Consider the following 17,910-nt stretch of genomic DNA (forward strand, 5'->3'; position numbering starts at 1 on the left):
TGTTTTCCATTTCACATTAAAAAAAAAAAAGACTCCAGCCCATTTTGTTTTATGCTGACCCAAATGTATTTAAAAAAATACTCTGCTTTTCAGTTATGAACTGGAAAATCCTAATATAAAAGAGAGAGAGATGTTAAGGAGAAAAATGAAGCAGTGAGGTGTGAAGCAGATAGAAGACAGACTGATGTTACTGGGTAAAAACAGGGTTAAATGACATAAATCAAAGTATAATTTCTGTGTCTATGATAAGGGAGTAAACAGAATTTGGGGGCAAGTAGGTAAAGGACAGGAGAAAAAGGGGAAGGTGAGGCTGTATTTTGTCAGTTTTCTTTTGAAAGAAAACAGTAAGATCCTACGAGGAAGAGAAGAAGCAGCAGGAATCAGGGAAGGTAAAGAGACAGCTGAGATCAACAGGGCTCAGATCAACAACTGAAGAAAGACTTTTCATTGCAGGACAAAGTTAAAATCAGGGATACTGAGTGTTACTAGTTTTCTCAAAAGTATTTTCTCCAGCACGCAGTTTATTGTTCACATTGTGGAAAACCATTTATTGTTTTAAGTAAGGTATTCCGGGATAATCACGGCTGTTGGTAAGTAACCTGACTTTGTGTTAAGTCTTTAAAAGCTGCACTAGAATTGAAAATAAGTTTTTCAAGTCTCTCTTTAGAGGGTTTTTTCTGTTTACATAGTCAATATTCAAGAAGAGTGCTAACAAACTCATTGAGAAAAAAGCAAGACAAGAAGTTACATTTTTACCTGCTCAAAATATAAGCTTCATGATCATGTGCCAAATTGTAAAATATTAACACTCAAACTGCTAATTGGTACAACACGAATATAAACTTAGCTACAACGAAGCTTTCATTTCATGACAACACTACAGTGCTACCAGATGCTTTTCATCTCCATAGAGATCTGCATTCAATCTATCTGTAGGCCACTTTGATACTGTAGCTTCACCATGGGAAACATAATATTTAGACCAAAAGTTATTATTTGTTTGAAATAATCTGTCTATGTAAGTTTATTTTTATAACTCTTCCCTCTCTTCCTCTAGAAACACTGTGTGTATTTTACTAAGGAGGGAAAAAAAGGACTAAGGTTCCGTAATAGCAAAAGCCTTTCAAGGTCAGCGAAGCACCAGAATAGCACAGTAAGAACTGTTGTAAAATCTGCAGATTTTTAAGAACTTAGATGAACTGTCAGGGTATTAATGATCTGGCCACAGTGCAAGGACCTGTCCCTTGAGGTTGTCTCCAGGATATTAATGCTAAATCTCTAACCTATTTTTGTCAATTTAGCCATAACAAAAATATATTATTTACATTAAACACAAGCAAAAAAAACATCAGATAAAGTCTATTCCAAATATTTGGTTCAAAGGTCTGTCTTACTACAGTAAATTACAAATTTTCAGCTTTTCAATTTTATAACACAGAGCTTTGCACAAAGGACTTAAACCTTTCCCATATATACCACAGGATAGTACCTTATTACAAAGTTAGGCAGATTTTATTTGATCGACACTTACAAGAATCGCTGCTTTTCACTGGATTATAAGAGTAATGTGTGTTATATTCTACAAAAACTTAATTACTCATTCTCCAAACTGTTGTCCTGGATGACTTCTTTGCATATATTATCCAGGGAAGAAATATCACTTTTTAATAAATATATAATAAAAACATTCCCATTAAGCAGTATTTGTATTTCACATGTTCCTATTGTACACAAGTTGCCGAAAGAACACTCTTTTTTCCCTACTGCCAATGGAAGTGAACACGTACAAAGCATGATGTCAGACCTGAACCCCTAAGAAGTATTCTCAATAATCTTTTTCTCTGCTCTCTGATAATACAGAGAATCCTCTATTTGCAACAATGATAATATATGAAAAATGTATTTATTTGTCTTCCTTCACCGTAATTCCATGGAAACAGGATATTTCTTACTTACATATTCATCTCCTACTGTTATTTTTCTATACCCTGAAGTTCTGCTTATAAATTCTGCTCTTAAGCCAACTGGAGTTAATCACAGGGAATAATGTGGTCATGCTCTGAGGGCAGTTAAAAGTTCATTTTCCTCATTGCACAGCTTAAAATCATGCCTCCATAGGCTTAAGAAACAAGAACATCTGATTCTCTTGGCTTTTCAAAATATACACAGGCAAGATGAAACCTTGCTGACAATCCTTCAGCAACAAAAATCTGATTCACGGCATGTTACTTGTCAAAATGTCTCTCTCAAATTTTAAATGTTAATGTTATACCACTAATCTCTTAAAGAACTTTTTTGCACATTACTTTCTTCTACTTCTGTATCAATACAACTGAGAGGTTAGGGAAGGAAATTCAAATCCTAGTAGGCAAAAAGGGAACTGAATCCAGGTCTCCAACACTTTAGATAAAAGTATTCATCTCTCAATCACCAGCTCAGTGCCAAACCCTGAAGCTACTGTTCCACTTTAAGGCAAAAGCTTGCTGAGGTGATGAGAGCACCAGGCACAAAACAGGCTCCAGAGCAGCTCTTACCCTGGAGCCCATCCCCTGCTTCTGCTCTGAGAGCCAGAGAGGAGGAGAAAACTGAACCTAGAGGTTCCCTCATTAGTGGCTTAAGCACTAGATACTTTATAAAAACATGTTTCAAAGCTAAAATACTTTTGAAAAAATATCAAGATCATTCCTAGGAAAGAGAACTTAAACCATCTGAAGAACTCAGCCCTGAAAACAGAGGGATGTAAAATAATTAGGAACGTCAAAGAATGGAGCCTTATAATTTTGATTTCTGGCATCTCGCAAGATGATCAGAGGACTGGAGCATCTCTCTTACGAGGAGAGGCTGAGAGAGCTGGGTCTGTTCAGTTTGGAGAAGAGAAGACTGAGAGGGGATCTTATCAACACTTACAAATACCTCAGGGGAGGCTGTCAAGAGGATGGGGCCAGACTCTTCTCAGTGGTGCCTAGTGAGAGGACAAGGGGCAATGGGCACAAGCTGAAACATGGGAAGTTCCTTCTGAATATGAGGAGGAACTTCTTTACTTTGAGGGTGCCTGAGCACTGGAACAGACTGCCCAGGGAGGTTGTGGAGTCTCCTTCTCTGGAGATATTCAAAACCCGCCTGGACGCGACCCTGTGCAACATGCTCTAGGTGAACCTGCTTTGGCAGGGGGTTGGACTAGATGATCTCCAGAGGTCCCTTCCAACCCTTAACTATTCTGTGATTCTGTGATCTAAATCCCACTTATGTGCTATACTGGACACTTTGATGCTTTTGCGGAGATGTTTGCCTCAGTTCCTCATCACTTCGGCTTCTGTTTCCCCTAACTTGTGGAAGAACTGTGAGGATCGATATACTTGAAAAAAGGAAGTCCTCAAAAATATCACACTCATAAAGCAGTTCCTTAAACTAAACAATTGATATTCTTTCTGTATACTAATACCTTCAGGAAGTATCAGCCTTTTGTTTCTAAAGGTAGAATTCAAGTGTTACATGATGCTCAAAACAATATTAAATGTTTGAAATAATAAGATTCTTATTAAGATTAATAATAATAAAATTTAGCAAAGATGTTGCAAAATGAGAATTAAATGAAGAAGCAAGTGCCAAAATGTAGTCTTTTTTTTAAAAAAAGGTTTCTTTCTGTACTGTATACCATTGTCATTTTGAGGCTTTGGCAATTTTAAAAAATACCTGATTTTAAATGGTGTCAACCTGGATGTTCTAGGGGTTTTTTGTTTGTTTTTTTGGGCTTTGTTTGTTTTTAAAGAAAACCAATACTTCTGAAACCATACAAAGCTACCTATCTTCACAACATGTTAGGGAGAAGATTCCAATTCCTATTGTAGCTGTCTGTCCTGTATAGCAAAATGAAGAGAACACATAGTTATCAGTACTTTGCTTTAAACTAATAACATGAACTTGCAAACATTGAAACGTATAGTCTTAGCCATCTCACAAAGATTCCAGTTTAGGAAAGCATCATTATTTATGACAGGTAATTATTTGGGGTTTTTGTTTAATAGCTTCCTTGAAGCACGTGCCAATTAAGTACAATGTGCATTTTTATTCATGTACTTAACACTTTACAGTATTAATATCTAAGTCAACCTAAATCACAAACATGAAAGTAAATACTCTAATAATATTTCTGTTACATAACTTGATTTTAGGAGACAAAACATTTATTTTGGGTGAAATATGGAAATTGTTTAGATTATTATTCAAATATGGAATTGTTTAGATTATTAAACTACAATTAATGTAGTCAAAAATCAGATTATCTGAAGTGATAAAATTCACATTTCTCATCAAAACCTTCTGCTCTACCTTGTTCTTACTCTCAAGAGAAAAAAACTTCTGGATGCAGAATTTTACAAAACACATCCTTTTCTCACAGATGAAATACTGGAAAATGGAGATCAAATGAAAAATAACAACTCTTTCATTCTCTGCAGTAAAGGGACTAAACCCTTTAAAATTCTATGCACAGCTTTAATTTACCGTCGATACTATAATGTACAGATCTATAAAATCTCCTTACATACATGATGATACTACACAAATTTCAATTTTGAAGTAATTTTAAATTAATTTTAATAAAAATGAAAACCTTTATGCGTTCTCTAATAAGAAGAATACGTTATTATTAAAATAAGGTTTGTTTTCAAACTTTAGGATACCATAATTTAGTCATAAAATGAAAATGACAAAATAAACTGTATACATTCTTAATAATGGCAAAACAACATTCCACTTTTCTGAAAGATTTTGAACAAGCTTACACAGAGATTTGTGTCGCTTTTTGTATTTCATGAGAATTTGCTATCAGTACTCTGTGTCTAAAAGATTTTAAAATGATCAGCTCTGCAGAACAAAACATTAATTCTCTACTGAAAGGGAAACATTTTAAGTTTTCTATAACTTCTATTTGTCTGCATTTAAATTACACCTTTTACTTCCTTGCCACATTACAAAAGGTCACTTAGTTGTTCCAAAGACTTAACGGGCCTGAAATTTGCACAGCAAACTCGAGCAGCAGTGGAGGCAATTGGAAATGAATGTACGACAGAATTTACAGCATTTACAAAAGTGCTCTGTTTTCACATTGCAAAAGTCTACCAGCTTTTTATACTGCCATGGGCAAGGGGAGGAAAAGAGGCAAGAGGCCTTTTATTACTGAATTCTGTTTTCTGAGATAAGACATGTAGCATAAAGAAACATTCAAGTACTAAAAGCTGTTAGATGTTTGTGCTAGCAATCTAGTTAACAACAGCTGACACAAAATGCAGACATTTTACCTGCACTCCTGATGAAGCTACACTAACAGCTCCTACCCAGACTCATTCACACCTCCCCCTCTCTTTACTCCCTGTCAAACTTGTAAGATCATGGAGATGTTACTGTGGGACAGCTTCCAAGACCACAGACTTCTCTAAATGACAATGCTCTGTCCAGATGGAGTTACTCTCTATGCTCATTGGGGAGATCAATGGCAAATAACTTCATTTTTCTCTTTTCTCTCTTGATTACACTCTTTCAAAGTGGGATGACAGAAGAAGATTCAGTGATCGCAGCATAATTTATGAGTAATCAATCTATGGACTAGTATTTGATTGCCGAAACACTCATACAATTATTTTTCACAATGAACAAATCCATAACATTATAAGTTTGTTTATAATGCATTTGTCAGTTAAACTATTTGTGATTAACAGTTCACCCAGCTCTAATTTAATCTGCCAGTACTACCCCTTTTGATTCGTTCAGGTCATGTTTAATCTCATGATCAGAGGATCACCAGGTGTTTGCAGTTGGAAGGGATCTGCTTCAGTTCTTAGAGCTATCACACACACCACAAAGAAGGGCAAGAGGTAGAGACACATTGGATTCTCCTGGGGCCAGCTGACAGCTGATTAAGCCCAACAGAAAGACAGCAGCTGTGAAAGATGCAGCTCCAGGTCAGACAGCCTGACAAGAGGCTAACACACTAAGACTAAAAGGATCCCATGCTAAAGGCACCCTATGAACAGAAATGTTTATCTGATACCAAATACAGGCTGCTTGAATATACAAAAGTAGTGATTATTTGGAGATCCTCAAGTCTGAAATGAAGAACACTAGTGAAGAACACTTACATTATACTCCACAGCCCAGGAGAAGAACAATCACCCAGTAAGTAAACCAAAAACTAAAATTAAAAGTTCCACAGATGTGTAAATTACAAATTTGCAGACTAGGTAACTTCATCTGTTTGTGCAACATCTCTGATTAGGATTTCCCCCAATGGAAATAAATTGGAGGAAAACAGTGCACATGCTTTGCTGAAGGATGCTCAAACCTACAGTTTCTGTGTTTTTCCAGTGTCATGGTAATAGATCTAGTTACCAAAGTCAGAACTTGCCTCCCATCTGGATATCAGCAAGGCAGTTGAAAGTTAATGTTAAATTCAAGTTCTGGTTTTGCTAATGTGTTGAAGAAAGCCCTGGTGTTATGCTGGCGGGGTTTTTTTGTCCTGGTTTGGCCCAAACCAGACCAATTAGCCTTAGAGAAACCAAGGTCACTGCTAAATTCCTCACTGCTTACGAGTGAAGAGCCGAAGGGGGGTCGCACCTGCAGGGAGGAGCAGACAGGGCAGGTGGCCCAGAATTGACCAACGAGGTATTCCATCCCATACACGTCATTCTCACTTTCCTATTTATCACTAACCCACTGCCTCCTGGAGGTGGGGCCCAGGAGGGAGGGGCCCTCCTGTCTCCCACTGATTGGTACCAGCTTTGCCAATTCTCCAGTTAAAAGCCTGCAGGTGTGATGGCAGGGGGAGCTACTGCATTTTCCCCTCTGCCCATGCTGGGGGGAGCAACTCTGCCTGAGGAGGACTTCCAAGCTCTCAATCTTGGTTTTGTATATATTTGTATATATTTGATTATTTCTATTATTATTGTTATTATACTCTTTTTCATTACTATAGTTTATTAAAACTGTTTTAACTTTCCAACCCATAAGTCTCTCTCCCTTTTCCCTTTCCTTTAGGGTGGGGGGGGGAGAGGGTTAACAGAGAGCATCTGCCACCGGGTTAATAGCCAGCCCAGCTTTAAACCGTGACATTTTAAACCTCTAAAAACCTGAAGGCCGGGTGGACTTTGTTAACTCTGCCATGGCAGTGGCATCTACATTCAGAATGCATTGACTGTCGTCCTCATTGGTCAGCATATCCCAGAAGTGGAATATAAGTACCAGTTTGATAGCATTTTTATTAGCAATATTATCCATCACTGTCAGCAATAACTGGAATCAAATTATTCTTGTGTCTTAAGAAAGGTCTAGCAATAAAGGCTAGAAATGCAAATTAATTGAGAAATGTGGTGGATGTACAAGATTCAACTTAGGGCTCTCAGAACCTCATAAGAAGTCAGAAGCTTGTTTCCAGAGAATTAGGATTTTTCATTTGGAAAAGCTTTATACTCTTTAAATTACTGATAGAACAGCAATCACAACCCTAGCTAGCCTAGACAGGGCAGAATGACAAACCTGGAATCGTTGCTTTGTGGAAAGTTTCCTGAACTGATCTTGGACTTGATTTTCAATGGACAAATAGCAGCAATATGGCCCACACCTACGATGCTACAAGGCAGAGCATTCTGATGACAAAGATCCTTCTCTTGATCACAGCGGAGACAGTGAATAACTCATGAAAGTGCTGAAGTACTGAGTTTAGATACAGAATTTAAAGCAACTTACAAGGACTATTGCCTCTTACTCTGGATTCTTTCAAATAACTAGATATGAATTTCTGTACAGGTTGAGGAAACATTCTAGCATTTCTGGAGAGCTCGCTCGAGAGGCTTGTTCAGTCTGTGACAGAAATAACCGTATCACCCTCCACGACAGTTATCAATTATCAAAAACAAGCAGCATATGTTGAAACTGGTCAATCATTTTGATCCCTATATGACAGAATGGCTACAGTCAGCTGGGACAAGTTGTGATTGTAAAAAAAACAAAATTCTTGAAAACTATCGAAAAGTATTCTACCAAGTATCAAGGTTATTCTATATGGGACTGAAACAGTCTCACAGTCTCAATGCCTAGTTCAGTGCTTCTTGGATGAACAGACTAATTATACGCCAAAATTTGCCGTGAATGATTAGATGTATTTACATAAGAAAAAATCAGGAGCAAATAGCACTGCTTTGGAAAGCCAATTAATTTTTAAGTGTGACAACTGAACTTATCTAGTGGGAGGTCTTTAACATTCTGGTCAGATTCTATCTGAATTCTTGAAACTTGCATCTGTCAGGCCACTGCAGACACACCATTGGCTTTAGAGCACAGTAGCCACAGTTGTCTTTGGGTTCTCCTCCCCCTCCATATACTGATGAAGACCTGAGCAGAGAGAACTATGGGTTAGTGCTTATCTTCTCAGCTACCAGGATCAGTGCTCAGAGAAGGCACACAAGTCGAGGCAGCCATGACACTGAGAAGACAATGGCTGCTGCTTGCCAATACTGCCGTGAAATCCTGCACAACCAGCCAAACACAGGGAGTCCACTTCATTTGCCAGATACTGTCAAGTTCTCCTGCAGCCTCAGCAACATGATCACCATTTTCCAATCACCTAATAATTTTCTTCAAAGAAATCACAAGAGTCACCTTATTGTGTCGAAGGACTAACTCTGATCTTCCATGTTTCACACTACTAACTCAAATGAATTCAGCAAGCTATTCCCAAGATAAGAATGTGCTCAGTGTTTAAAGATAATTGCCCCTTACTTTGATGGACATAATTTTTACAAGCTAACTGAAAGCATTTATGCATCATCACATAGGAACTGATCCTTTTAGGTAGAATGATAGTTAATGAAAATACAATGAGCAAAATCTTTTGAGTCTTTTTTTTTTTTTTGTCCCCTCTCTACACAAGTCTTAGTCATTTTTTCGTTAGCTGTTCTAAAGTATCGTACTGGTAGTTACTATTTAGTAAAGATATGTTTATACATATGAATTTTAGTATCTAGCCTTCCAAATACAATCCTGCATAGACCATGCCATAAGAACACAGTAGTAAAGTCACCAATAGGCCTAAAATGTTAGGATTTGCACAAAACCTAACAGCTCGACTCTATAATGGCCAAGAATTCACAAGAAAAAAATGCCACTCTGAAAGCTTTTTTTCTGAGTTTATAAGCCAATAAACACTGATTAGAAAGGATACTGAATATATGCCACACAAAGGGCAACATGGAAAAAATGCCTTAAGCACAATGCATAAACCAATGTATACTAGACAATTAACCATCGGCTCCAGAGTGGAGACAGCATGCACGTGCATGTGCAAGAGTGAGCATTTTTATACACTGGATGCATAAATGACTTCACTCAAAAAAATTATAATTAAAATAATTCTCAGACACTCTTGATATTTATAGTAAACCCACAAAATAATCCTTTAAGCACATATGAATGTCTACACCATCCATTCTTTGTTATAGGGATCATATCTGGTAGGTCAATATGTTAGAAATGGAGACTACTATAGAAAGAAAAAAATAAATTTAATTCTCCACAGCAAACATCTTGTTATTGACAATACATAATGAACGATTACTAGATTTGCTTAGGGGTGTGTTTCGGTCATCAAAACTGTACTTCCAAAACCAATCAAAAAAATCTAAAACATGACTGATTGTTGTTATTCCACACCAAAAAGCAACCTATGGGATGGTGAAGAGTATTACACTTGTTTTTTTGATCTTTTCCAAATAGATTTCACTCAATAAACTGCTTATATGTTTTTATAATCACATCGTACTGGAGGCTGTTGTTCACTGTCAGGAAAATTTGTTTGCTTGAGAAGAACGAAGAGCAACTAAAATACGTCCATGGGGATTTCTTGAAGAAAAATACACAATATCCCAATGAATTCTAAACTCCAAGGCAGGTGAACAAAAGTTTGTCTACCATTGTAGACTAAAAAGAAAATTTCTCCAAAAGGATCAACAAGTCTTCCTAAGCAAACTATACTCAGACAAAACCACAATGTACAGCCCTGCTACTAACTTTTGATGCAATGGCCACTTGCTATCAAATCCGAAAGGGACAGTCTCAGATCACAGTGACAACCGCACTCTGGCTAGCCCATGTTGGTTCTGTTGCTTCTTCCTCACTCAAACATACACTGAACTTGGAAGGAAGGGTGTGATAAATAAGGGCGCTGAGGATACTGCGTGAGGAGGAATTCCCTGTTACGTGGGAGCACTGCAGCAACGCAGGACTGTGAAAGACAAATGGCAACAGGACTGTGGATAATAGCTGCTGATGCAAGACATTATATGCAATGTAGGAAGGCGAGAAGCGGGGTGAAATCTTGGGTGAGGAAGATAGATTGTGAATATATTTGCAAATTTGAAGCCATATGTAGCTTTGAAACTTATTTAAGGAACATACTAGTGACATGTACTCACCACCACACGTACTTATCCACATTTGAGGGACAACCAGAGAGTTGCAGGCCTGTTCATGTAAGCATGCCACTATGTTTCAAAGGCACTGAACTTGCTGGTCTACCTTTAAGCAGATTCCTTTTGTGAATAGCTTTAAGGCATGCCTGAAAAAATACTAAACTTCACAGGATATGCACTGTTCTTATATGATCAGAAGGCAAACGATTAGCTAATAAAATACATAAATATAATATCAGGCACAGACAGAAGCAAATAAAACACATTTCTGCAGAAGAGATTTGCATAGATATTTCAATGGATTAGGAAATCTCAGTGACAGAAGTTATATTTAACATATAAAATCCATATAATGAGAAGCTGTGGAAAAAAATAGGGCAACTGTCATGTGTCCAAGAAATATCTTCATAAAAAAACCTGCCAAATATAGACACTTCACAGCAACAAACACTCTGCAACTGAACAAGGCAGATTTAATTCAGAATTTACGATGCACCTCATCATGGATTTTATAATTACAAATATCCCTGAACAGCTAGATCTCTCCAAATCGAAATAACACTTACCTTCTCCTGTTTAACAGCTCCTGCCTGGCATTTATGATTAGTTGGACATAAAGATTGTTGTTGGTTTATTTTAGCAAAAGAACAGTTGACAAAGAGCACAACCAACGTGTATAAATAGACCCAGAGGTAAATACCTGAGAAGGATAAGAACTAATTAAGCTCAACGACCATGCTGGCATAAGAACAAATGGTTATAAATTGGCCATGAAGAAATTCAGGTTGGAAATGAAACAGCCTGATGTTTTGAGATGTAAATGCACAAATTTGTGATCAGGATGACCTGTCTGTTTGCAATAACAAGGGCTTGAACTCAAGAGAACCAGGATGTCCCCCCACTTCCAATCATACATCCTAAAAACAAAATAAATTTTAACACTCTTGCAAAATAACTATATGTTAAATCCTGTAATAGATCTGCTCACTGAAAAAATATGATACAGGCTATAAATAATAGAAAAATACCTAGAAACTCAGATGTGAATTAATTTCCAGAAGTTTAAAAACTGATCTGCGTTGTTCCAACAAACCATGGATCCTCATTCAAGCTATAAAGAATATGAAGGTTCCTTTCCAGCAACAAGTAGTGCTAAGATAGATCTGCCTAAACCCCATTACAGCAACAAACTTTGGAAGATACTTTCACTTCCTACCAACATTCCTTATTCTTGTTCCTTCCCCCCAAAAATAAGGAGGAAATAAAAATGCAGATATGGCATCCTTTACCATCCCAGAAAATAAATAACAACCTTCTTATCTTTGATGCCTTCTGGAATTTGTTTTTAATCTCCCTGCCACAGAAGCTCAAGAAAATCATACAGAAGAATAACCAACGCATATATGGGATATACCAATCAACCAAAAGCCTGGCCCATTCCTTGGCCTCTTTCACTGACTTTGGTAAATTTTATACCAGAAGCTATTGAAAACTCACACAAATTTAGCAAATACATTTAGAATATTCAATGTTTTGTTTCATGAGGTGCTTTTTTACTAGCTGTGAAACTAGCAAACTCTGCATTAAGGAAGTTCATACTAGGTAACTGAACCACTTCATCCTTGGAACAGACTGATTTGCACTTCTTAAGGAATCATAAAAAAGATGTTCTCTTGCCAGTTAATCCTCCATGAGATCCAAGTTTTAGTCTAAGCTTTTACTAATTCTAATTGATAAAATTTTCATCATTAAATACAATGGCATTTTATTTTGAGTGTCTTTTGTAATACTCATGTTCAACAAAAATGCAATTTCAATCAACCTAAACTTTTTTTGAAAGTGCAGAACAAATCAACTGCGTTGTTTCACCTGACAAAATATTCTCCTTTCTTTCTCCTCCTCTTTTTCTTTTATTGATAGTTTTGAAAAGACCACAAAACACATACAATGTCCAAATAAGGATGTCCTTGCTAAATCACCTTCTCTTTCCCCAAAAGTCCATTATTTAGCACATATGCAGCTGTTAAGCAATAAATATTCAAGCACTCCTAGTCTAGGAAGCCGTGACCACAGCATCACAAATATTCTCTTTCTAGACAAAAGCATACTTAAATATTTACAAAAAAAAGAAAAGAGAAGATGCTGATCACCCAGACGCTCATACAATGATCTCCTGTGGTTTTTGATAGTGATACCTAAGTTTACCCTTAATTATTGTTGATTTGCTTTATTAAAAATATTAAATTATTTTGGGGGACAAAAATTTTTGTTCATCAGACAGGTAGGGTTTTTTTTCCAGCAAACAAAAATCCTTTTCAGTTTGAACTACTTTTCACTTCAGACTGAACCAGAAATCAATTATTTACAAGGTTCTAATCTGAAGTTATTAAAAATGGCTTTGCGCTCTCAAAATTCCTCTTTCCTATCTTTGTTTCTTGAAAGGAAAATATGTATTGCAACCAAGATCTAATTGTGACAGATGGAAGGCACTCGCTAGTATAGTTTTTTGGTTTTTTTTAATTGAAATGCTATGGGTAGCAGAGTAAAGATTACACTATTAAATACATATATATGTATTTGCATATATACATATATTCATCACTATATCCCTATTTACAGACTGGAAATTTCTAAGTAATTAAAAGGAAAAATACGGGCAGCTTTTGCAGGTGGAAAGTGAATGTACTTATGAAAGCTATAAGGAAATTATCGTTGTGCTAATATGGTACTATGATTGTTGAAAAAAAAATCAAGTGGACGTGATGACTCTATAAATATACACACTATTCTTACAAAATTCAGGACACTGTATATCACTGTATTCTTATTCTGCCTCATTTAATACTCACAGACAGACTGTAAGAAGGTTCCAGTATCACTGGCACTGACATCTTCCCTTGAAGATTCAATTTTGTTAAGTAAAAAATCTTTTCTCCCACAATCCTCTCTTTTTTCATGCGACGTACGCTGTACAGTCTAAAGCGAACTGCATAATTCCCAATCATCTCAGACTCAACATGATTAAATTTGAATGTCTCTGTGAAGACAGGGCACGGTCCCCGCTGGATGCTGGTTTTCGCTCTCTGCTTCTTTATAGGGAGAAGAACTAGGTGTACTTGCCACGAGCTTCCACCTGTCCTGCTGTATGTAGGAATGTCTGTGACAGCTGTCACTGTCACCAAAAGCTTCTGTTCCTGTGAGTCATAGTCAAAAGTCACATCCAGTGTGCCATATTTAGCTACTGGCTCAGGATCAAAAGGTTTAGGAAGCTGTGAAGATGATCCTCGGGCTGACATATCCTAAAGAAGAAGAAGAAGCAGCAGCAGTTTATTTATTTATTTATTTATATGTTGTATTCTATTATTAAATCTAGCGTGGAAATATATGGCTTTCTCTAAGCAATGTGAAGCGACTATGATCTTTTTGTTCATTTCATAAACAAGGTAATTAAACACCGAAAGCCTGAGGAGACAGCTGACTAGCAGCCAAGAAGAAATCAAAAGACTTTACCTGGCCAATACTGCCAAAAGCCAGGAGCCAATCAGACAGAGCTCAGATTAAATTAGGCTGTATTTATGATCTTTTCTTCTGTGCCCCAAATGTTAAAATACATAACACATTTGTTACGAGACAGAACTACCTTATCTCAGTGCGAGCATACACACATTTTTGAGTTAACACATTACAGTGCTTTAAGAGCTGGCTAGTGATTGAGAGCACAGTGAGACACCAGCAAAGAATACAGGAATTACAACACCTACGTGCACATGCAGCTCTTGTTGCAGTCCACAAGAGTTCTATAAATGTGCCAAAAACTATCACACCTTTATTAATGTAATTTTACTAGCAGTATGTAAGACATGTCTGTTTTGAACACACTTTCTGTAAGTCGTATCAGTTCTAAAAACTGTATTTTAAACTTAATTATAAATTGTTTATTGTCACTTCAAATTTTGAACAAAATATTGATCCTCCATATTTTTAAAACAGCTAGTTTGATAAGTGATACTGAAATACAAAATATTTACAAGTACAGGTCAACCTACTGTTTGTAAAATAAGTTATTCCAAGTAGCTAAAACAAATGTATTTCCTGTGTATTTTCGTAGTATCAAAGATATGCTTGTTCATGTAAATGAATATATGCCACAATAAAGCCTTTTGGATCAAAAAATGTTATGTTCATATTTTAAACTGGTTGCTACATAGCTATGGGAATGAATTCCTCTGAAAGCTTCACTCTTCAAGTTGTTGAGTGGCTGTAAAAAAGGTTGGCAGTATTCTCACTTCTTATTGGGTATGTTTACATTAATGACTGGTGTGACACAGAGCAGGAAAAAATAGGATTAGTTTTGCTGCCATCCGTTAGGGTTCGAGGACCATATGTACACACTATGTCTTTACCAGCAATGAAGTTCATACAGACTGTGGTCCTAGCTGATCATCAGGTACATGTAGACATTTAGCCACTGGATGACCTTGCATTCACATAGCAGGTGGGGCTTCCAGATGTTGCACCAACACCCCAAGTATGCAACACCAACTTACCAAGAAGTCTACTAAGACAAACAGCTGTTGGCACATCAGGACTGAGCCTTAATATGCACTTCAAAACTTCACATAGAGATAAAAGACAAATTTGTACCAAAAAGAGCCTCTTCTGCACATGACATCACTAATGTAGGCCTATCTATAGATGTCAGTGCAGTAATTGGTTGTTAAAGACATTTCAAGGAAATACATGTCAGAAAAGATTATTTCTTCATAGTAAAAATAAATAGATATCATTACAGTTTATAGCAGAAAAGGGAAAATTAAATGGAACAAATCTCTATACTACAATCGACAATTTAAAAAAAATTCTTTGTAATAGTTTTTTTCATAAAACATGTTTTACATTATCAGGTGTTCAGTTTGAGAAGTGTTAACAGATTTTTTTTTGAGTTGTTTGAAAAATTATGTGGAAGAAAAATAATTTTGACGACAGTCCTTATAGTGTGATGAAGTTTTCCGACTTGTTTAAAAAAAAAAAAAAAATCACTCTTACTGGGAGCTTGTTTGAAAGTTATGATGCCATAAATATAATTATAAAGAACAATCTGAAATCCCATTGTAATATTTTCTGACAAACTAACTTCTTTTTTTAATGAATGAGCTACAATATTAGTGTTCATATATATATATATATATATATATAGATCTTTAGGGGAAAAGAAAAATCTCTCAAAAGGTTGCACTGCATGACACTTCAGAACACTCAACTGTTTTCATTTACCTCTGGACTAAGGACAGCTGTGCTATCACTTGGTACATCCTCTTCATATCCTTTGTTATGAAAGCTTTCTATTTCGTGTCCCGTGCTTCCCTCACTTGGGCACTTATATGAACATCTTGGACTGTTGCTACACTGGGAATATTCACATTTACTGTCTCCAATTTCAGAAGGTGTACATGAAAGATGAGGAGAACCACTATCATCATGGTATGGAGGCGGCTGCAGTTCATCTAGCGGAGGTGTTCTTCTCATCCTCTGAATGCAGTTTGCTGAGAATAAGTGAAAAATCTTTACTTACTTTCTGATTATTTACTGTTGAACAGTTCTGTGGGAAATGGTAAGTCCAAATATCTGGATAGAGTATTTAAAATCTATAAATGTCTTTTTTTTTACTTTACATTTTAAATTAGGTAACAAATATTACTGAAAAATGTTTGTTTAAAAATGGAAACAAATGATCTCTCAGATGAAAGAGACATGGGAAAAAGCAAAGTATTAAATATACAGTGACAATGGACTCTGTAAACCGTATATAAATAAATATAGCAGAAATATGACATGACAAAAATTCTAGGCTTGAATTTCAGGGATGCTTACCTTGCAAAAACCTTTGGATATCTTAAGTCAGATTCTGTGCAGGTGGAATGTAGACCAATTAAGGAAACACAATGCACTCCCTAAAGCCATGATATCAAACTTCTGATTACCTCCCATGCTGTTGCTCACCCAGGGAGATATTAAATTAAACTCTGAAGACAAATTAGGCACTCATAAAGGCAAGCACAAACCTTTTCACACAAGCGAACTCTGCTCACCAGTGAATTTAAAAAGGGAAGCAGCGTCTCCATTCTTTATTATTGGTTCAGGACAGCTAAAGGGTACGTACCCAGTGTCTAGAAGTTAGACACTAGGTCCAGTCACTAAAGACAGCAGCAAAAGGACCATGAGCAATCTTGTGCTTGGGATGAATATTTGATGTCGACCATCTTTGCTTCTCACTTACGCTAGCTAGACAGAAATGTGGTTATACATCTCCTTAGAAAATAAACCCACAATGCACAGCTATGGATACAGAAAGCCCATTCAAAATAATTACATTTCAATATTTGATCTCATATTTTACTACGTAGCATTACACAGTTGACTGGAGTTGGGAAACGACAGCAAGGTTTACAGTAGCTGAAATGATAGAATACCAAGGATAGGTAAAACCTGTATCACATTTTGTTTACATCTTCTGTAGAGGTTTTAATGAAGATTTCGATGCCCCTCACACGTAGAACTAACTTATACATAAAAATTTCAAAGCAACAATGTTTTCTGGTGTCAGACATACCACTTCCACTCATAGAAAAAAAAAAATCTACCAAACAAGGAAGTTAATGAAAGTATTAACATTAGAACTATACAAGCTTTGATTTCAGATTAATCTAAGAGAGAAACTGATCTTTCCCACAAAACAAAGGTGGTACATTTTAGTTTCATCACTGAATTTTTGTACACAGGATTGTCCTGCTTGTGTCCTAAATCCTCATCAAGTACATCAATCTTTTAACTGCTTCAGAGGTAATTACCTCAGAGGTTCAACATATCCCATAAACAGAGTACGTGTAAGAGTTACCCTTTATGGAACCAGGCTGAAAACACAGTAATGTGGCGCTCTCGGGAAACAAAGAGTCTTTGTGACAGGCTCCCTTTTGTCCTCCTTTCCTTTGGAAGTCTGGGCTGTCTCTGACTGTGGCATGCAAGAACATTTCACAGCTTCTGGGACTTGATCTAAGCCCAAACCACCATGGTTTCAGTGCACACTGTTCATGGGAAGCAAATCCAGACACGCTGGCTAGAAGGGAGCCAATGTGCATTGCAGAACCCCAAAGCTGGGTAACCAAAGGACAGGGACAGGACAGCTCATGGAGCATATTTACTGCACAGATAAATGCAGATAAGATATCAAAGATTATCAAAGTTATCAGTTATCAAAGATAACTGAGGAATGCAGGGCTCCCTATGGAACTCCTCTTAGCTTTAGCTAAAGCAAATGAGTAATTAAAACAATGCAAAGCACTCCTACCAGATGATACCACTTCGGGAACCCTCTCTTCTCTCATAAACCCATCAGTGCCAGACTACCATTCAGAGTGATTCCAAGCTACTCTTACAGCACTCATGCAAAAGG

At 36.7% G+C, this 17,910-nt stretch overlaps 1 protein-coding gene across 5 annotated transcripts in view; it reads right to left on the reverse strand.

Moving 5' to 3' along the window:
- SYT14 (synaptotagmin 14) overlaps nucleotides 1-17,910 on the reverse strand; it is a 97,277-nt gene that overhangs the window by 16,959 nt on the left and 62,408 nt on the right. For all 5 annotated transcript variants that reach the window (XR_011047731.1, XR_011047730.1, XM_068395586.1 and 2 more), the window contains 2 exons: nucleotides 15,735-16,003; nucleotides 13,310-13,759 (listed from right to left, as the gene is read on the reverse strand). Coding sequence is in view for 3 of the 5 variants with exons in the window: in XM_068395586.1 (XP_068251687.1) it covers nucleotides 13,310-13,759; nucleotides 15,735-16,003 (719 nt within the window). In the remaining 2 variants the exon portion in view is untranslated. The remainder of the gene's footprint in view (nucleotides 1-13,309; nucleotides 13,760-15,734; nucleotides 16,004-17,910) is intronic.

The sequence above is a fragment of the Nyctibius grandis genome, chromosome 1, assembly GCF_013368605.1.
Source record: "Nyctibius grandis isolate bNycGra1 chromosome 1, bNycGra1.pri, whole genome shotgun sequence".
Taxonomy (NCBI): Eukaryota; Metazoa; Chordata; class Aves; order Nyctibiiformes; family Nyctibiidae; genus Nyctibius; species Nyctibius grandis.